This window comes from Manis javanica, chromosome 14 (genome assembly GCF_040802235.1).
Source record: "Manis javanica isolate MJ-LG chromosome 14, MJ_LKY, whole genome shotgun sequence".
NCBI lineage: Eukaryota > Metazoa > Chordata > Mammalia > Pholidota > Manidae > Manis > Manis javanica.
The window spans coordinates 10273641-10295867 of record NC_133169.1 but is presented as its reverse complement, the minus strand read 5'-3'; the positions used below and the strand labels follow the sequence as shown (position 1 = coordinate 10295867).

General features: G+C 45.5%; 1 protein-coding gene across 3 annotated transcripts; it reads left to right on the top strand.

Moving 5' to 3' along the window:
• Positions 1-790: 790 nt before the first annotated feature.
• On the top strand, positions 791-18602 carry SYT11 (synaptotagmin 11). 3 transcript variants are annotated; one of them, XM_073221339.1, is made up of 4 exons: positions 791-1088; positions 6503-7329; positions 14623-14743; positions 15289-18602. In XM_073221339.1, exons 1-4 carry the CDS (start codon positions 1055-1057, stop codon positions 15597-15599), a joined length of 1293 nt encoding a protein of 430 aa, XP_073077440.1. In that variant the 5' UTR covers positions 791-1054; the 3' UTR covers positions 15600-18602. The 3 variants fall into 3 exon arrangements, with proteins under 3 accessions (XP_073077440.1, XP_073077439.1, XP_073077438.1); XM_073221338.1 differs by having other exon boundaries at positions 14620-14740; XM_073221337.1 differs by having other exon boundaries at positions 793-1088; positions 14620-14743.
• Positions 18603-22227: the final 3625 nt, after the last annotated feature.

The following is a 22227-nucleotide window of genomic DNA, read 5'->3' as shown; positions in this document are numbered from 1 at the left end:
TGACAGGATGAAAGTACCCACAGCCTAAAGGAAGGGTGAAATTGATGTAATCATGAAGAAAACCGCCAGTAGTCTGACTCTAACCTGAATCACCCTAACTCTTCCAAATGCCAAAGAAGTCTCCAGAAGCTTGGAGCTTCATTTGCATCCTGCTTTTGAACCTACAGAATATATAGATCTGTTGGTTTGCTCGCTCACTCTCTCTCTCTCTCTCTCACTTTCCTATGCAGTCCTAAAACACTTTTAGCTTTTGGAAGAGAAATATCCAACACTGATTAACATTGGTACTCTTTATTAGTCTTTTTTTTTTAACAGCTTTAATTTATAATTCATCCGTTTTACTAGTACAGTTAAATTATTTTCAGTAAATTTTCAGGGTTATACTACCATCACCAGGTTTGGTCTTTAATCAGTGCTTCTGCAGTTTAAGAAAATTTCCATAATAACCTTTAGGGTCTCAGAAATGAGTAACAGTAATGGCAACTGATACTGGAATACAGGCAGGATATAATTTTGTTTTTCCAAAATCCTGTACTCCCTCTCACCTCCCTCCCACTCCTTCTGCTGCTACATTAAGCCCAGGGAACCAGAATCACAGGATCTACAGATTCTCATGCGATGATGTACCGACACTTCTCCTTACTCAGGCCTCGAGTTTTCGCCTTATAAACCCACAGCCGTCAGTGGGCGGGGTCTTATTGTAGGAAATTTAGGCCAAGGGAGGCCTTCCGGAAAGGGGAGGGGCCTAACTTCCGGCACTTTTCGGACATAGGCGGAGTCTTTCCCCGAGGCCGTTCGGAGGAAGGCGGGGCCTACCTCTCATCAGGACCAGTCTGGCTGCACCTGCATCCTTAGCTCAGAGCATCCCTGGAGCATCTTAAGAGGCGACCGCAGCTGGCAACCAGTGACCAGACCGTCGCAGGAGGCGTCCGCCAGATATCTTCCCCCTCCCCTGACCTAGCGCGCTGCAGCGGCGGCCTCGGTACTAACCCGGGGTTCCCAGAGTTGTCTGAACATTGAGAAAACATTTATAGCAATAGTCTCTGATTACGACATGGCTGAGATCACCAATATCCGACCCAGCTTTGGTAAGTAGAGTCGGGCAAACTGAGCCTGGTGGAAACCGTTGCAAAACCAAGGGAACCCAGTGGCTGGCTGGGCAGGGAGTTAAGCCCAGACTAGGGCCTTCAATTGCCAGCCCCGCTAGAAGGGGGCCTGTGTTGGTGGGTCGCGGGCTGTGCGCAGCGCCTAAACTTGAGCTACGGGCTGCAGGGACTGGAAGACCAGAGCCACACAGAGGGTGGGGAGATCCAGGATGCTAAAACCTTGTATGGTGCACTGTCAGCACTGATGGAGGTGAGAAACAGCGAGCTTGCGGAGGACATGAACCCCTCCTTCTGGGGGAGGAGGTGGGTAGGCCGAACCCTGCCCCTTGGGGCACGCAGGGCGGTGCCCTTTCCTCCCCCTCCCACTCCTCAGGGCTGCGGGGGAGGGAGGTGGCAAGGGGGATGGGGCCTCAAGATGGCAGCTTGGAGACTGTGGGCTGTGTGGCTGGCAGCCAGGGGAAGCGACGGCCTCTGGGGAAAGAGGGGTGCGGGGGTGGGGAGCCAAAAGGAAGCCACTCCTTAAGCCGGTCAGCTGGACGCTGGGGCTGGGAGGAAACGTGAGCCCAGCAAGTTCTATTCTGCATCGTAATGGTGGGGTCCTCCGATGCTACCAAATGGCGCTGGGCGCTGCTGGGCCGGGGGATGACGTGATGTCTATTTCTGGGCCACCTGGCAACGTCTAGGCTCCTCTTCTCGGGCCTTTGTTCCTGTCCCTGGGCTGGCTTTTCAAAAAAGGGGACTCACCCGCGCTGGTGCTGGCGGGGGCCCGAGCAAGGCCGGAGGGGGAGGGGCGAGAGAGGCCGAGCCCGGGGGAGGCCGCTTTGTGTACCAAAGAAAGCATTACGTCATCTCTGAGCCGCCGGTCCCCTACCCAGCCCTGTGGGCCCCAAGATCACTTACACTCCCTGTAGCAGAAAGTGGAGTGGAAAATAGAGAAGACAGGAAAGGAAAGCTCGAGAAGCAAGTGTTTTCCTCTTTGGGGATTCCTCCAAAATATGCTAGGGTAGCAAACTTCTGTGCTGTGCTTTTCTGATCTAAAAATCATAAATAACTGCCCTGCTTCTTTCTGAATTCTACCCCAGTTCGGATGGGAGAAGCCAGTAAGAGTTCCTGGCAGCCTAGGGTTCCTTCATATCCCTCAAGAGATTCTATCCCTCAGACAGTGCAGATTTGAGCATCCAGACTCCAGTGTTTAGGGTGGGGCTACAGTCCAACTAGGAAATGGCTTTTCTCACTCCGGAGTAAGAGGTTTATGGACATGAGCAGAACCCAGTGTGCTCTGTCCCTTCCATACCAGGAAGAAGACATCAGGTCAGGGAAAGCGTCCAGACAGCAGATTACAGCCATTAACTATTTGTTCCCACTGACTCCCCAAGGCTAAATCTTTATTGTATTTCTTTATTCCACTTCACCTTCTGCATCTCTATTCTTTGAATCCTGAATTTCCAAAATATATGTTCCCTGTTGTGACCACATGAGCACCCCATGATTTTCTTCCTACTCTTTCTATTTCTTCTTATGCCTTCTTCCCAACATATTCTCTAACTGCAGTTTGAGATTCCTTGGAAAGTTACATGATGTGGTACATAATATAGTGACATTCTTTAGAGGGAATTAGTGAAAATGAGAAAATAAATTGTATCAGCCTTTTAGATACTACATTTTATTTAATCCTTATAAATATCCTCCAGTGTAGTCATTGTTATATATATTTTCCAGATGAGGAAACTGAGGCTCAGGGAGATAAAGCAACTTTGCTAAGGTCAAGTAAACTAGTGAGGATAGTGATAGACCTTAAACCAATGTCCAGTAAGCGCCAAAGTTAATTCTCATTTCACTGTATCACACTGGCCTACTCGATAGGGAAAGGCTATGTTAGTAAAGGAATTGTTAATAAGCAGGTCTGGTCAAAGGGCGAGAAGGTTAAGCATAGCCCCATGCAGAGGGTCTCCTACATAAAGAACTGCCACTTCTGACTTTTTCACATCTTATAGAGTACTTCATTCCAAATGCCATAGCCCTTGGGAGCTACACCAAGCCAACACTCAATTGTCCATGAACTTGGAGGACCAAAGAAGCGAGCAGCATGGGTCACTGCAATTTAAGACTTAAAAACGCTCACTTCAGCTATTAGTTCCAACTTCCTTTTCCCACCAAGTTTTTGACTAAAGGAAGACAGATTCTGAGTTTCAACATCTCTGAGATTTTTTCAACTCACTGCCTTGGGTCTGGGGCGGAGGAACATGCTCAAATGACAAGAAAGGGCGAAAGTAGAGAAGAGCACTTAGCCAATCCACAAACGGATTCATCTGTTTCTCTTCTTTTCCTTCTCTATCTTCCTGAAAGGTAATATTCTGTTATCATCTCTCTTACCTACCCCATCTTCATTTTCTAACAGCAAAATTGGAGGCATTGTAAGCAATAGTGTGCTCCCTCAGAATCACAGAGTATATCTGTGGAAAACCCAGAAAGAGCACTAAGATATCTCCTAATCTGGGCCTTTAGATATCCCTGTCAAATCATTCTTTAAAATATGCCTGTCTTGATAGTTCCTTGATTTCCTCTTCTCCTAGAGTTAATCAATGTCCAGCTTCACTAATCAGTGCTAGCAATTTTTGAGGAAGTTCCTGACTGGTGAATGGAGAGCCACTTTTTCAGATTGTGCCCATTCTGATTGACAATTGAATCTAACCAATTATTCAAACAAATATTTACTAAGCTTCTATTAGATGCAGGAGACTCAGGGAGTCGAAGATGAACAGGATGTTATATCTTCCTGCTCACAAGGAGCTTACCACCAAGGCTGCTCCTTTTTTGTGAAACTTCTCCCTAATAGTTTTTATCTCACTTAATACTCTGACAGTGGACATGGTCACCTTGATTTATTTTGTTAATGGCTTTACTCTTTATCTGTATTGTTTTAAAATGTAACCCCTTCACTTCTTACCTGTCCCAGCCTTCACAGAACCATGGAATGTTTGAAATGGAAAAGACTTCAGAGATATTTAGTCCAGTCCCCATTGAAGAAATCCCATTTAGAATAAGCCTGACCAGTGGTGATCCAATCTCTATTTCAGAGTTTCCAATTGGATATTCACTGTCTCATGAAGCAATCTGGGCCATTGCGAGGCAAGTCTAATAATAATTTGACTCTTTTCATTGACTCAAATCTGTCTTCTTGTAGCCTGTACGCTCTGGTGCTAGCCCTGCCTTCCAAAGTAAAAACAAATCAGACCTGCCATCAAAATGCCTTAAATAGTTGAAGAAAGTTATTATTCCTAGACCCCTCAGCTCCAGTTCCTTCTAATTTTCCTCAGTTAATATTGTTTCCAGGTCTTTTACTCTCCTAATTATCCAGAATGTAGATACACTCTGGTGTCAGGCAGACCAGGCTTTAAATCCCATCACCACCATGGCCTAGGGAAGATTTGAAACCCCAGGTTCCTCAATTGTGAAGTGGGGATACTAATGCTACCTATTCAGTGAGTTCTTTGATTCAAAAAGAGAAGGCTGCAGAACAGTGCCTGACAGGGACATAATAAGTGGACACAAAAAAATAAGTTTTTATTCTTGTCAGTGCTAGACAGTACACTCCACATGTGTTAGGACCAGAGCAGATAAAATTATACTACCTCTCCTGTGATCTGGACATTGTACTCATCATATAAGTTGGCATCAGCCTAATTATACTCCAAGCTTGTGGTCACCTAAACTGCTAAGTTATTTTTACTCAAATTTGTCAAGTAAAGTCTCCCATTCATTGCCTAACAATAGGCTTTAAAGGCCAAATAGAATTATACATTTATCCCTGATATATGTAATCATGTTGACTTCATCCTCTTTTATCCAATCCGTAGAGGATGTTTTGAATTCACTCTTATTTGTTCAAAAAAACACTCACTGTGTGCCACATGGTTCTAAGACCTGGGGATAGAGCAGTTAACAGTCATTCTTCTTATTAAGCTTATCTAGTGAGGTAACACAGGCAAATAAATATGTGTCAGGGGAAATAAGTGCTATAAAGAAAACAAAGCAGGGCAATGGAGATATTATCTTACTTGAGGCAATCAGGAAATGCTTCTCTGATAAGGTGAGGGTTTAACAGAGGCCTGCAGTGAGTGAGGCAGTGAGCTGGGCAGATGTCTGGCAGAAGGATGTTCCAGGAAGAATCTGGAACATGCTGGAATCACATTTATTTCCTTAGTTCTCCCTGCCCTACCCAAGTCTTTCCCTGAAACGTAATGTGTAAAACCAGCAGCCTTATCTAGACTTTTAAGGCCTAAACCCAATTTGATTTCAGGGAACTTAATGAGGGGGAAAAAAAAACGCTGGTTGTTTAAGTCAGGGGCCCAACTTGTGTGGGAAAAGACAAGACTAGGAAAGGGAAGAGAAAAATCTGTTTCTCTTTTGTTCATTCAACAAATATATATTAATTACCTATATGTGTTTTTAGTGCTAGGGATACAGAAATGAACAAACACAAAATCCCTGTCCTCATGACACTTACATTCTAGTGAAGATAGGTAAGGGTAATAAATAGTAAAATTATGTGTGTGTGTGTGTGTGTGTGTCTATATATACTGTGTGTGAGAGAGAAAGAATGATAGGACATATGGGGAAAACCAAGCAGAGCTGAGAAGTCTGGGTCTCATGGGTGGAAAAGGTTGCACTTTTAAATAGGGTGGTCAGGGAAGACCTTACTGTGAGGGTGACATTTGAGCAAAGATCTGCCATTTTCCACAGTTCCTATTTCTTCCTATTTCAAATACTCATATTTTAAATACTTGGGAGCTGACATTTCAGACATATTTTAAAAGTGCTTAGACCCAGAGTTCTTTTTACCACTGACCCCCTTCTACCATCCTATCAAAATTACCCAAAGTCAGCGTCCATCCTTCTACCGGTCCACACAGGCCCACTGTTTGCCATCCCTGCCCTGGTCGCTGAGAAATAGCCTCCTGAAACCAGACCTGGCTTGTGCCCCGTGGGACAGCTGAGGTAGATAGGTCCCCGTGTGAGAAGGTAACCTTATTACCCTTACAGGGCAGCTTTATGCTAAACACAGGTCAATATGAGGAAACCAAGCCACAGGGCTGAGGAGGTCCAAGACAGGCCCAGGGAGTCAGCAGGGCGGGGAGGGCACTCCACCGAAGGCTTTCTGGAGAAGACAAATATTTCACCCAGGTTTGGTAGAATGGAAGAACCAAGGATTGGTTGGAGAGCATGGGTGAGAGCATCTCTAAGGCAGGGAGAGGTTCATCAGCCCAGATGAGCAAGCTTTGCTTTGGAGGCTAGGGTGCAGTTTAGCTTGGCCCAAGCAGAGACACTAAACAGGGGAGCTCCCGACAGGGGTTGAGACCCACCTGCCTTGACGCATCTCTGGTCTCTACCTTCAGATGTGTCACCAGTGGTGGCCGGCCTCATCGGGGCCTCCGTGCTAGTGGTGTGCGTCTCAGTGACTGTCTTTGTCTGGACATGCTGCCATCAGCAGGCAGAGAAGAAGCACAAGACCCCACCATACAAGTTTATTCACATGCTCAAAGGCATCAGTATATACCCAGAGACCCTCAGCAACAAGAAGAAAATCATCAAAGTGCGGAGAGACAAAGATGGCCCTGGCAGGGAAGGTGGCCGGGGGAACCTGTTGGCGGATGCAGCAGAGGCTGGCCTGCTGGGCCGAGACAAGGGTCCCAGGGGACCTAGCTCTGGAGCTTGTATAGACCAATTACCCATCAAAGTAGACTATGGGGAAGAACTGAGGAGCCCCATTGCAAGCCTGACCCCCGGGGAGAGCAAAACCACTTCTCCATCATCTCCAGAGGAGGAAGTCATGCTAGGATCCCTCACCTTCTCAGTGGACTATAACTTCCCAAAAAAAGCCCTGGTGGTGACAATTCAAGAGGCCCATGGGCTGCCGGTGATGGATGACCAGACCCAGGGCTCTGACCCCTACATCAAAATGACCATCCTTCCTGACAAGCGGCATCGGGTGAAGACTAGAGTGCTGCGGAAGACCCTGGACCCGGTGTTTGACGAGACCTTCACCTTCTACGGCATCCCGTACAGCCAGCTGCAGGACCTGGTGCTGCACTTCCTCGTCCTCAGCTTCGACCGCTTCTCTCGGGACGACGTCATTGGGGAGGTCATGGTGCCCCTGGCTGGGGTGGACCCCAGCACAGGCAAGGTGCAGCTGACCAGGGACATCGTCAAAAGGAACATTCAGGTGAGGAGGAAGAGTGTGCTGGGGGGCAGGGGAGGCCAGGGGAGGGGAGATCTCAGGGACAAATGGATGGGGAAGGGGGTGAGACGGATGACAAAGGGGGACTGCAGGGAGCAGGCTCTTGCTAGCAAGAATAATCAGTGGTCAAAGGAAGACAGGGCCTGGCCCAGGAGGTCTCCTGCAGGAAGCAACTTTCTGAGGAGAGAGGGACAGGGAACTTCTGAAACGTCACTTACCAGTTGGTACCCGGATGCTGTATCCAGCTTGCTTGGAGCAAGCTAACCCACCAAGTCCTAGACTCTCATTATGTCAAGAATATTCGGGCTAATTTCTTCTCCAAAGCCATGTGTGGTCTTCCTCCTGTGAACTTCCTTCTCGCGGCTAAGAACCTATGAAAGTAATTCAGTAACTTTACCCACAGCTTCCCTTTCCCAACCAAAACCTAAGGTTGTAGAGAATATCATGTGTATGTCTTTTAATAACCATTTTGTAAATGCAGTTTAATGAATTCCTTCACCCTTCAGGCCTGTCACCCTGGCCCAAACTTCTCTCCATTCTTCCTCTCCTTGTTTGCATTAGAAGGGGAATGAGAGCCTTCCCTCCTGCCTTCTCCCCTGGGGCCAGCACTGGCTCTTGAGTTGTAAATTTTGGGTGCAAGAAATATACCCCTCCACTCCCACTGGGTCATTCATTTCTTCCACAACTAGGGAGGCAGTGTAGTTCTGTGGTTAAGCACTCAGGCTCTGGAATCAGACTGCCTGACTTCATGTTCCAGTTCACCACGTTCTAGCTGGATGACATGGGTGAATTGCTTAACCCTTCTGAGCTTCTATTTCCCCATCTGTAAAATGGAGCTGATAATTTGCCTTCCTTACACTTATAGGATCAAATGAGATAACATGCCTGGCATATTATTGCCTCTAGGGAGCTTTTACTTTAGTGGAGGAGAAAGACAAACAATCTTGGCAATCACCATATAGCGCACATATGAGAGGGGCTAGGAAAGACGTTGTTGATATTTTAGCCTTAGAGTTTCATTCCTTTGTTAGGATACTACATAAGTGGTTAATAGCAAGGGCTTTGAAGTCAGACCTGAGTTTGAATCCTAGTTCAACTGACCTTAGTCCAGCTAACTGACCTTAGGCACCCCAGCTTGAGAACTTGGTCTCAGTTTCTTGTAGGAATTAAGTAAGATGGTGAATTTACTCTCTAGTACATAGTGAACCTCCAGTAAATTTTAACCACAAGTAATAGTAGTACTATTATTTATAAAATATGATCTCTGGGAGATGTATGTGGCTGGCAGATGTTTACATTTTGTTTTGACAAAGTGAAGGGAGACGAGGGAGGGAGTAAGACTGAGCCGGTGGAATAGGAGGTAGGAAGTTCAGGAAGGATATCAGGGCCACGAAAAACAACTGCGCATGTCCCAGGAAGAGCTCTGGCTGTACGTTATCTCCTGTGCCTATTATCTCTTGTGTCTTTTCCACCTGCAAACCCACGCTGGACTCAGTGGGGAGGCAGGAGGCTCACGATGGGACAAAAGAGGTTTCCAGGCCGGCAGGGGCTGAGTGTGCGCTGAACTCCCGTGAACAAGGTTTATCCAGCCAAGAAGAGCGCTGTGCCAGGCTGGAGTGGAGAAGCAGCGAGCAGTTCCTGCTGGAGAGGCGCTCTTACCTTCTCTGCTGTGTAATAGGCACCCGCCCCACTGCAGCCAGCCCAGTCGCGTTGCCCAGAGAGCTGTGGCTGCCACGTGGCATGCTCAGCTCTTCCTCACAGGGGACAGAGAAGTCCAAATATTTTGCAGAGTGTTAGAGGTGTTTGGTCGGGGCACAAGCGCTGACCCAATGCCAAGACATGATGAGACATCCTAGAGTCCATCACAGCAGGGGTTCTCATGACCTCTGGGACCAGCATCAAAAGACATGGCCAGAAACTGCAGCAGGGACCTGTTTCATCCCCCTGACCCCCGCTCCGCTTCCCCATCGCTTTTCCTCAGCATTCAGCCAGCTCCCTCCCCGTGTCCTGACTGCCCTTAACAGCAGCTCCAGTGCACTGCTCCCTGCCTTCATACAGCTCTCCTGGCAGGGGGATCCTTTCCAAAGCATCCCTCCTTATAGCTGCAACCTTGGTAAAGCCACCAACTAGCTGGACTCCTCCAGACAGTTCTTGTACTCACAGTCCACGGCTGAGAGCAGGGGTGGCTCTGTGCCAAGCTGCAGCTGGGAAGGGACTGATTTGGGCTGGGAACAAAACAGCCTCAAATCCAGGACACTGGGCAGAGAGCGCAGACAATGGCATTTGCTACACTGCCAGGAGCTCCTGGCAGGGGCCAAGTTTCTTTCCACTTTATTAACTCCCTTCAGGAGGAATAATCCGAGGCTGGGATCCTGAGCCACACATCCCTCAGGAGAGGCCCAGGCAGGACAGAGAGCCTGTGCAGCCCAACACCAGAGTCTTCCAGCCTCCCAGGCATCCCAAGTGTGTTTTCTCCAACCAGCACCTGCGGGCAGGGCGGGGTCCATCCTGAGCCATGGCTGTGATCTCCCTGGCCTCTCATCCCCTGTGAGTCACTAGGGATGCAGCTAGGGCCTCCCCACTGTGGCCAAGAGTCTGCCCTTTCTAGATCTCCCTTTGGCTCATCACTTAGAGCTGCTCTGGCCTATTCCACATTGTAAAGGGCTTTTTCTTGTCTGTATAAGACATTACTTATAATATGGGGTCCAATTATCTTCCTCCAGAGATTCCCGGGTGAGAATTGGATTTCTCTAGGCAACCACCCACCCCCGACTGCTGCATTTTCTGGCTTTTAGCAGAAAATTAATCTCTTGTCCTTTGCATTATACACTGTAGTGCAGTGGAGGAAGCTGAGGACTGGTCGTCGTTCTGGGCTCTGCATTTCACTGCCGTGCTCAGCACACAGTTGCCAGCTAGGGCCTCAGTCTCCCTCTAGGCTGGAAGGTGAAGGTTAACAGGAGAGCACTCTCAGCAACTATGAATCTACCCAAAGTTAGGAACAGCATTATAAATGAGCCCTTGATTGTTAGTAAAAGATCAGACTATAAACTCTGCAATGCCCAAAATCTCTTGAGTAGGATTTTGAAACTGAATTTTTTTTTTAGTGGCATCCTTTTTTCTAATATTTTATTCATATAGAAATTAAAGTGAATTTACAGCCCATAATAAATCCCCCACAAGGAGAAGGGAGGCGGTGCAGAGAGGGCTGGGGGATACAGAAGAGACAGTGGGAAAGAAGTGATTTACAAAGTAGATAATAAAGAGTTGTTCGGCTGTTCGGCTCCTCCTGATGTCATCAGGGCTTTGCTTTCCGAACCATTTCCTGTCTTCCCGCTGCCAGCTCTGGAGTTGATGACCTGGGACAATGGTCATGGGAATGAAAGGATTCTTAAAATCTCATCTTTATCAGGGACCTTAGAGGTCATCCAGTCTACCCAAAAGGGATTGAAAGAGAGAAAGAAAAAGGGATGTCAGTTTCCCAGAAACAATAAAGAAAGTTATGTCTGTGAACTGGGGAGAAGACAGGGAGGGGTGGGGGAGTTGAACATTCAGGTTTTTATTTCTTTTGTTTTCCCGTGACTGTGAGTTATGTGGAGGTGGCCCATAGCACTCCTGGCCTCAATAAATGAAAGCTTATTGAGCATGTGTAGGTCCACTTCATGCAAAGACTCTGTGACTAGAAAACCACTTTGGAGGGGGCTCTACTAATTATAGGAAATAGACGTATCCTTTGCCTAAGAATTTCCTTCATCTGAATTCTTTAGGACCACTGCCCGGGTTCCTCCTTTCCACTGAGGGAGAAAGGAGCCCGTTCTCTGAGAGCAGAGCCTCCCGGCTCTGTCAGGCATGGATAAAACCCTTTCTCCCCCTTGTCCTTCTGCTCGCCTGCCCCCCAACAGGGTCTTTGCCTCACTAGGCCAAGGGGCTGGGAAACACAACTCACTCCCAAGCCCTTAACAAAGAGCCCTTGAGAAAAAGCCATTGACAATAGGCTACTTGGAATGGGAATTGGGTGGAAGAAGAAGGGGAGGGGGTTGAGGGTACGTGAAACCCTGGCCTTCAATGCAGAAGGGAATGGCATTCAGGTGGTGGTGTGGCTGCAGACTTGGCATCACAAAGAGGCAGCTGAATGGTGGTGGGCATGGTGCCCATGCAAAATGGCCAAGGGTGAAGCCGGGATCAGGTGGAGAACACTTGCCTGAGGAGCAGTTTTAGGGGAGAAATTACTAAAAGGGTAACCAGAAGTTGTCCACTTTCCCAGAGGACTAGGGAAGGGGCATGGGATTTACATTAGGAAGATTTTGCTATAATGGGTTATATAGGAAATAGAGTTTTAAACAAATAATCATAGAACCTAAGATATAATCTTGTAGTCAGTGTTATTTTAACAAATAAAACTCTTTGTTTTTTAAATCTGATTTGCCTTGAACTCCACCTACCCTTCTGTATATAAAGTTAGAATTATATTTAAAGATTGCATATTTAATATTTATATACCAGTATTCAGGGGTGTTCCCAGAAGTAGGTAAATCTAGCTAAGCTTTCATTATTTATGGAAACAGAGGGCAACAGTAGCCCAAGTAATCCAGAAGTTTTTCTAGTTCATCACTTCCCCTGGAACTTTCTATGGTCATGGAAATATTTTGTGTCCGCACTGTCCAGTATGGTAGCCCCATGTGGCTGTGGAGCACTTGAAATATGGCTGGTGTGATTGGGGAACTACATTTTTTATTTTATTTAGTTTTAGTAAATTAAAAGATTAATAGATACATGTAGCTAGTGTCTACTGTACTGGAAAGCTCAGTTCTGAGTGTTTTAGAAGACATTTGATTTTCCTTTTCATGACAGTTTACTTTCCTGATGCCATTTGGATGTGGCTTAGAGTAAGAATGAGTTTACATTCTCTGACTGCGTTCTGACCCGTGTCACAAGGAGGCAGCCCGGAAGTATACTGGTTGGCAAGGGCAACCAGCTAGCTAAGGGTGTATAATGGATATAATCAAGAGCTGACAATATGTATGTTATGGGTAAGGAAAAAATGTGAGGCTTCTACCTAGCAGAGAAAGGACATGAAAATCCTTAAAAAGTCTGTTCTCTTTTGTACTTGAATTTCAAAAGCTAAAGGCTTGGTTTAAATTTTAGTCAGTCATGTTCTAGGCCCTGTGAGCAACATTTCCATATGCTCCCAGTATTAAATACAGCACTGAGAAATTTTAAACCATGTGAAAGCCATTATTACAGTTTTATTCCTTGAGATGACTTAAGACTTATAATCAAAGCACAAACTCTTAGTAGTTTTTTTCCTTATTTTTCATTGATGAGCCAATTGATTTACCTCTGTTGTTCTTTCCCGCACCAGATACACCTGAGCAGGTAGTGCACAAGTCTGTGGGTTCTTGAGGGAGGGTCCCTCCCAGGCCATCTTTTCTGCCCTTACTGCTAGCAGAGTACCTGGCACTTAGTAAGTACACAATAAGTCATTTTGTTGGGCATGTGGCCTATGTAAGGCTAGTACTGAGCACAGTCTGTTTCTGCTCAAACTAAGAATTCCGAAATAGGTGACATTTCTTTGGGGCTATGAAGAATCCAAACAAAAAGATTTGATAATGGAGGCCCCATTTTGTCCCAGATTTAACTTATTGTGTCTGAAATTCCTCAAACCCCACCTTCTTTTGTTTTCCTTGTTCCAGCCTTATTCCCACTTTCTAAGCTAGAAACTCAAGAAATAGGCGTCCGTCTCTTCCCTCTCCCCAACATTTACATCCAGGTGGGCACCCAGCCCTGGAAGCTGCTGACATTTCTTGCTGAGCCATCTCACCCCTGCCCACCGCCTGTGCTGTAGCCCTGGTTCCTGGCCTCATCACGCCCTGCTTAGCCTGTTGCGGCAGTCGGCCTAACCAAGCTCTCTGACTTTGGTCTTTCTCCACTTTAGCTCATTCTCCAGCTTTCACTAGAATAATAACATTATTAATAAAATACTGGTAACAACCACCAAAACTTGTCACTCCTGTGCTTGCAGACCTCCTCTTGGCTGCGCGCTGACTCTGTTTTGTTAGTGTCCCACTGCCCTTCACCCTCGCCCGATGCCCCCTGCAGGTTCCTGGCCCATCCCTCCTGCCAGGCCCCCGCACGTCAGCACTCACCTCTCACCATTCTCTGAACGCAGCATTCTTTCAGGACCCCATGCCTCTGTACCTGCCATTCCTGTTGCTCTCCCTGATATGATGTCCTCTCTGCCCTTGGCCTCCTAGTCTCTTACTTCCCCTCCGTAAAGTCAGCCCAGATGTCAGCCAGCAAAGTCTTTGCTGACTCTCCCAGCAGCACTTAGACCTCTCCTCTGACAAGTACCTGTTTGTTTGCTTCTGTCTCTTCTACTGCGTCATCCTTGGGGGCAAGAACTGAGTCCTCTCAGCTCTGGATCTCCAGCACCTGTCACTTAGTTAAGGAACCAAATATTGTTGAAAATGTTCTTGGAGGACTAGAGTTTTGTTTTCTTTTTTTCTAAACTCAAAATAGAGCCTAGTATAAAACTGAAGGTTGAGGAAGCAAAGATGTGGGCATGGGGGAGGAAGCTGGCTTGGCTGGAGAAGACACTGCAGTCCACACGGAGGCAGGCGGAGCAGCCACACACGGTCCCCTTGTGAAGGGGGAGAACAGGCTCCAGAAAGTTCAGGGACTTCCCCAAGGCTGGGTGGTGAGTAAATGGCAAGGTGAACAATCAAGACCAAGTTTCCTTCCGCCAACTCTACAGTCCTCAAAATGTTGTTATCACAAGAACCACATGAGAGCATCGGAGAGAATGCATTTCCAGAGCGCTCACTAGGTGCCAGGTACTGTGGTGTTTTGCAAATTTTAACTTATTTAATTCTCTGAATAATCCTATGAGATAGGTACTATTTTTATGTCCATTTTATAGATGAGAAGACTGGAGTACAGAGATGTTGAGTAACTTGTCCTAGGTCAGACAGATAAGACGTAGCGGTCCGGATGTGAGCCCAGGCCAGTCTGGCTTCAGAGTCCATGCTCCTAAATACTAGGCTGCACTGCCTTTCCATGCAAATGCCTTCATTTAGTGTCAGGCCTATAATGAGAACACGCCCCTCCCCTGCCCTGTGAACTGTGACAGTAACATCCTTGCCAGGGATGAGCACCTTCTATGGAGCCCTCTCATTCCTCGGCCGCTCCTCCGGCCCCTCCTCCCACCCTTCTGCCCACTTTCTGCACCACGCCCTGCTCCTTGTGCCAGGATTCTCACCTGCGGTTTCTTCTTCCCAGAAGTGCATTAGCAGAGGGGAGCTCCAGGTGTCTCTGTCCTATCAGCCAGTGGCACAGAGAATGACAGTGGTGGTCCTCAAAGCCAGACACTTGCCGAAGATGGATATCACCGGTCTCTCAGGTAGCAGCTATTTACTTCAACCTACTTCTGACTATCTGAACAACCCCTTGACTGTGGCCCCAGGCATCCCCGACATTCCAAGACCCCTTGCACCTGTTCCTCTCTGTCTCCATTCTCTTCCTGATGATCATTAGGTTGTAGAGCTCCCGGGGTAGAGGAGCGCTTTGGGTGAGCGAATGGGGTCTTTACGTTCGGCATGCAGCCCTAAGTGGTACCCTGCCCTCGCTGAGTCCTTGCTCCAGCTAGGACTTCTCAGAAAGACTGTAAGCTTTCGTTAGTCCCTGGATCCTTGAAAATACTGCTTGGCATCACAGGGTTTCTTCAAACTTGACTTGAGGAATTTGTTCTGTTCTATGCCTGCCTGGTTTCCTCAGCCTCTTGTCCAGGCAGGCAGAGTCACATATAGTCAGTGTGCATTTATTGTGCAATGACTAAAGACTATGTGGGGGTCGCCACCGAAGCAACTTCCCACCACGAACCACCATTATTCAGGAGAGGACTGTGTGATAGGCCTGTCTCCCTCTTTCTTATCTCTTTGGGTATCCTAGATCCTTATGTCAAGGTGAACGTCTACTACGGCAGAAAGCGCATTGCCAAGAAGAAAACTCATGTAAAGAAGTGCACTTTGAACCCGATCTTCAATGAGTCTTTCATCTATGACATCCCCACTGACCTCCTGCCTGACATCAGCATCGAGTTCCTTGTCATCGACTTCGATCGCACCACCAAGAACGAGGTGGTGGGGAGGCTGATCCTGGGGGCGCACAGTGTCACAGCCAGCGGTGCCGAACACTGGAGAGAGGTCTGCGAGAGCCCCCGCAAGCCGGTGGCCAAGTGGCACAGTCTGAGCGAGTACTAATCCTGTTCTCCTCGCCTCTGATCCCAGGGCTGGGTTGGGCAGGGTGGTGGCCGGGAGAGAGATACAGAGAAAAGCGGACTCAACACCTCATTTTAGTTGTAGAAGAAAATTTCTTACAAAACAAACCCCACAAAGAACATCCCACATGACCACAGAGCTGCAGATCAGATCTTAGTGATGATGATTTTTCTCCTTTGCAAGGCACTAGAAATTCTTTTTTTTTTTAATGGGGAAAAAAAGAGAGGGAAAGACCTTACAAGTCTATATATAACAATGTAACCTTATACTTGCATGTCTAATACAAACCGAGGGAATTAGCCTAACTGCCCATATCAAGTTACAGATTTTAACCCATGAAAATTGTGTTTTGTGCCGAATTGTATTTGCTGATTACCTGAAATTGGCCTCTTTTTACTGGGCTTCTCTAGAGAGTTACTCTCACTCCCCATCTCTGCAGATGAATATTTTGCTCTTGTAAAACTTTGTATTTTCATTATCCCCATCTTTTCTTCCTGTTACCTCTCACATCTCTGCTCTTTGGCTGAGCTCAAGGTCCAGAGGTCTGCAGTAAGCCAAGAAACAAAGGTGGAATGGAAAAGGCAGGGTTTTCAGGAGAAAGAGTATTAGAGAAATGGGATGCTTTTGCTGTCAGCGCTCCTACTGCGAAGGGGTAAAGGACAGTCTGTGATTAATTGGTGATGAAGCATATGAACACATCAGACTAATTAGGTAGACTCTGGGTTTACAAAACTAGATGACTTCTCCAAAAAGAGCTCTGGAGACTTCAAATTCAGTTCTAGGATAGTGCCAGTGAACACATCCAGCTGATCCCAAACAGTTGTAGGTGCAAGGACATGAGATGACTGCCATCCCCCTCTCCAACTTGATAGGGAAGCCACAGCCGTTTGTGGGTTGATGGGTTAGAAATCATCAAAGGTTTGAAGGATTAAACTGGCCTTTGCTTTCCCAGAAATCCCGACCACTGAGAAGCTTTACAGTCTCCTCATGTGGCTTAGGTGAGGTTTGGTTTTGCTTCGTAAGGAACAGGGCCTTCAGAGATTATTTTTTCTCCTTAAATTTTTCAATAATGGCTCTTAAAAAATAACAGAGTAAAATGAGTAAATGTGGCTAAATAAATAACAAAGGTAGGTTGGATTCTTTCAGAGCATCCTTTCCCTCAAAACGAAGTGCTCAGTTCTTGGAACTTCCAAGTGTCAAGACAAGGTGAAGGGATGGGAAAACCACAGGGTTCACCTCTGCTTCCGCAGGTGGGCAATAGAGTTGACAGAGGTTCAGCCTCTTGCTGGAATTAGAGTTCATGTCTCCTTTCTCCTAGTCTAGCCACATCTTTAATGTTGAGACTTTCCTGATGGCAGAGACTTCATTGATAATATGTAAGCTTAGATAGGCAGTAGATATTTTTGCCAGCCAGAAGAGGAACTCAAATAACCAGCAGCTTGAACCAAGCCTGAAAGGTTAGCCAAGACCAAAGGTCCATGTCCAGACAGACCACCACTTTCTAACTTGCTTCTGAGCAGGAAGCCAGAACTCTGAGTCTCCATGGAGAGACTGGAGATGTTGCCTTTAATGTTCCCTTAGGTCTTATGGATTTAAAATCACTTGGCTCCCCTCAACCCTTTTGTTGCTGTGTTTTTAAACCTGGATTCTCGACAAGACAGAGCAGTTCTGAGCAGGCACAGAGGCCACTCTGTGTTCTTGTCGCCGTCAGCCCCCACGCCCCCACAATCCTGACTCACTAGCTCACCATCCATTGGTTGGATTCACACCACCAGTCTCTATCCTATATACTCCATGGAATGTAAATACTGTATCATACGTAGAAGAAAATAATTTTTGTTTTCTAAAAATGCATTTGAAGATAGTGTAATGTAAATCTGACAGGAGCATTCTGAAGCCCCATTAGGAAAAAATTTAAATGGTTCCTCTTCATCGCCTTAATGTCTAAAGATTAGAAATCACTGAGCAACCGCTTTTGTTTCCTTCCCAGAAACAATGCAAAGCAACAGGTGGAGAGAGCCTGGTCTTTGCCTGCTGAGTGTGCCTCTGTAGCTCCTCCTGACATTAAGTCTGGAAAAGCCACCTCACCCCACTCCTCTCTTCCCCATCTCCTTGTAGCTTTATTCTTTGCATTCTTTGGGTCTGCTGAGCAGTGGGTGGTGAGGTCACAGAGGGGAACCGTAGTTCCATAGCCTAGGAGCTGCCTCGGTGTCTTCCTCAGGAAAAGGCAAAGAGGCAGACAGTACAGGGTTCCTCCCTCCTACCTCAGGCCTGCTCCATCGTGCCCTTGACTTTGCTGTCCCAAAGTTTCTTAGCTGACTTTGGCTTTCACATTTGTTCCTCCCAGAGCTAACTGATAAGGGTGGGGAGGAATTCTTCCTCCTAAGAGTCAGTTGAAAGACAAGAGAGTCACATCCTAGCTTCTGCACAAGGCATTCATGGTCAGGAATAGGTTAGGGAATGGTCACTTCCATTTTCCAAGAGTCAGTCCTTCTCTGCTGATATCTTGATTCCTTTGGGAAGACAAGAGTTTTCTTTAATAACACGAGTCCCTTTATGAGTTTTTCCTTCTTTAAGTTCTCAGTGGAGTACAGCCAAGATGTATGTGATTATGAACAGTGCTCTAGATGTGAAAACAGCTGGTTTGTGGGACAGGGGCGGCTTGCTCAGGAGAGGGAATAACACAGGTCCTTTTTCTTGGAAGCCTTTTATTATGGCCATGATAGTGACAGTGCCCTCACCATGACCCTTCTCTGATGTGGTCGTCTTTCTTTACCTTGTGTCTTCTCTTGTAAAAATGAAACTCAAAAATAAAATAAACGTATCAAATTAAAAAAAAAAAAAAGAACCGAAAAAGCTAACATGAATTGTGTGAAATTGCATAATGCTGTAACGCTAACCTGCAGTATGTAATGCTATCTTGTATGTTGAATTTGTTAACGCACCACACAAGTGCAAAATAAAGACTGATTCAGATTAAATAGACACAGTGACATCAGTATGATTTTCTTGGAAGCTGGATGACTATGAACGATGTTAACACTCAGAGTCCAATAGTATGTTTCAGGGCCTGTTTTCCAAAGTGTGGTCCTCAGATCACCTGATTCAGAATCATCTGGGACACTTGTTAAAAAATGCACACCCAGACTGGTCCTGGCTTCTCAGGTCTCTCACTCTCTCTGAGAGTGTACTTCCACCTTGCTAAATAGAACTGTCTTCTAGCCTTCTTAAAAAAAAATAAAACATCCCAGGCTCCGGACCTAGAGTCCTCTTTCTAATTCTTCTGTTTTCCTCTCAAAATATAATTTCTATGTCCATACTTACCAGAGAGAGACATGATGGACATGATGTTTTTTAGTGCTGAGAATTAGTCTGCCCCTTCTATTATTCCCCAAAGCAAAAACTATTATTCCCAAAAGCAATACTGAGATTGGCTGATTCTTTTCTCTCATTCATTCTTTAGTCAACAAATAATTTTTTATTGAGTGCCTACCATATGCCCAGTACTAGGGATACAATACATTGGTTAGCAAACTCCTAGAGGAGGCTCGGGAATAGATGTGGTAACAGAAAAATCTGGATGAAAGCCTGGGAACTCATAAACTGCTCTAGTGTTCAAGCCTGGGGAGCTGGTAATTTGCCTCAAATGTTTTCTGCCTCTCTCTCTCTCTCTCTCTCTCTCTCTCTCTCTCTCTCTCTCTCTCTCTCGTGTGTGTGTCTCAATCTAACTGAAAAGCTCTGACAGCCGCAAAGAAGGACTCCTTTTATTTTTAGTAATCTTGTGAAGCTTAGCAGAGGACAAGCATTAATCAAATAAACATATTAACACCTGTATACAGTTACAAACTGAAAAATGCTCTGAAAGAAAAGAAATGCAGGTTAATGCAATACTCTGGGGTCATATAGGAGGGTGATGTGATCATTGCAATTGCTCTTTGTGGATTACTCTGCATGCCTTAAAGTCCAGAATGATTTTACTTTTCATATTTTCTGTTCTATGTAAGTATTCCTCTCTGTGTGTACATGCTAGAAGTACAGAGAAAGGAAGCAGGAGAAAAAGCCCCTATTTTTTTAAAGTTTCAGTGAAGGAAATAAAACAATGTTTAAATTACAAAATGAATATAATAAGCATATTATAAGAAAATTGTAAAAGAGAGAAGAGGCAAAAAAAAAAAAAAAAAGATTCCAAAATCTTATCAAGCATTTTGTCTTCTGGTCTTATTTCTGTGCATTTTCCCCCTGATACATCACTCAGGATCATTGTAGAAAACATGTAAAGTACAAGTTCATAGAAATGAAAAAAATCCACCTAGAGGTAAATATAATTTTGGCACATCTCCTTCCAATTTATTTGAATTATGTTTGCAATCATAGTATCTATATAATTTTGCATATTACTTTTCTCTAGATGAGTCTTAAACAGGGTAATACAGTAACGATAATAAGAATATCTTGGCACTCAGTTGGGATGCTTTGCGATACGATTAACAAGAAACCGAATGCAAATTGGCTTAAACATTAAGAAAATGCGTAGGTTCACCTAACTGGAAGTCCAAAGGCAGGGCAGCCTTCAGAGATGACTCCAGCACAAGGTCCCTTAAAGAACGAAGGACCCGGGTTCTTTCTATGGGTCCACCCTGACATTCAGTGTTAGCTTAATTTTAAAGCTTTCATGACGTTTATAGAACCACTTCCAGGGCTCCATGATCTCTCACTCACAGCAGAAAGAGAAGACCGCTTTAGAGCCTCTCCCAGAAAAATGAGGTAACGGATCCCAGAAGCCTCTAGCTATTCTCTACTCTAATCTTGCTGGGCCAAAATGTAGTCACGTGGTCATTTCTGAGCCAATCACAGGTAAGGAGGATGGGATTCTCTTTAGACTCTTTAGAACGGGCCTGTAACTGAGTACGGGAAACGGGTGGATTCTCAAACAAAATGCCATTGTCTTTGGAAGGAGGAATGGATGCTGGGTGGGGGAACAAATAAAGAACAGTACATTGTTTTCTCTAGCACCTCTCAGTGCAAGATATTTTCTCCCGTCATCCCATTTTAATTTTCAGAGAACTGCCAACCTACTAAATGCCTTAAGTGCGGACTTCATCCGTCCCCGTATCTTGTAGTTTGAAAAGGCAATCGGTCTCGTGTTTGGAGTCCTCTTTAAATAATTCAAGAGCAACGTAAGTTTAGCCATAAGGCATTAATTTTTCAGAAAGGTTAGAACATACCTATTTTTATTCAGGATAACTTTTGTAGGATAGTAACTGGAGAGTGTCCCAAGTGCCTACTAATACTGTACCAAGTTAAAAGCCATCCTCTGAGCACCTCCAAGAAATGCTGAGAACTCTGCTTGGAATTCATGAACAAACTCCTAGAGGAGGCTCGGGAATAGATGTGATAACAGAAAAATCTGGATGAAAGCCTGAGAACTCATAAACTGCTCTAGTGTTCAAGCCTGGGGAGCTGGTAATTTGCCTCAAATGTTCTCTCTCTCTCTCTCTCTCTCTCTCTCTCTCTCTCTCTCTCTCTCTCTCTCTCGTGTGTGTGTGTGTGTGTGTGTGTGTGTGTGTGTGTGTCTCAATCTCTCAATCTAACTGAAAAGCTCTGACGGCCGCAAAGAAGGACTCCTTTTATTTTTAGTAATAGTAAAAATAACTAACATGATTGAATGTTTACCAATGCTAAGCACTGTTTTAAGCACTTCGTACATTTAAAATTCATTTAATGCTTCCCAAAACCCTGTTGGATATGTGCTATTATAACTACTTAACGGATGAGAAAATTGCAGTCGAAAGAGTTTAAATAATTTGTTCCAAGTCACGCAGCTCATAAGCAAGGGGGCCTGGATTCGCACTGTGGCAGCTTGGCTCCAGAACCTGTATTTTTCTACCATCTCTACGGGGAGAGGCTTCAAAGAAAGATGCAGACAGAGCCTAAGAGGAACGAATGCAAATTGGAATGTATTCATGATCTTGATGACAATGTCCACAAGAATGTTTTAGAGGGTTACCTGCAATAGTATAAAACTGGACATTTTCATGATTTACATTCACTTACACCAAATCGGCTTCTTCTCAGGCATTTTTCCCACTTTACATTTAATTGTTTACCAAGGAGCTGAAATTCTTACCTGTCCTTTACCCCTTCTCACTCTCCACCTTTCAGTCCAAATCTCTCATGTGAGATTTGGCACCTTAGTATTAGAGGTGCCCAAAGAGGAGCAACTCCCAGGACCTGTGCACTTGTTTTTATTCACTGTTGAATTCCTAACACCCAACATGATGCCTGGCATGCAGCAGGCACTCAATACACTTTTGTTGATTGAAGGCACAGGCAGGGAACAAACTATTGTCTAAGGAAACCTAAGCAAACACAAAAAGGCTTTGTCTCTTCTTTTTATTTTGAAATGGAGTTTCAAAAGAAGTTTGGGCTAGAGTTAGGTTTGGTTTTTGTTAGTCTTTTTGGTGGATGTGGCAAGTGTGTATTAGCTAGAACCAAGTGCACATATTCTCTTGAGGAGTCTAAGCAAATGAAAGTAAGAGTGGCCGCTTTGTTTTGGGTGGGACTGTGCAAGTCTTTTCTGACTTTTTTGATATACATGCATGCCTTCCCT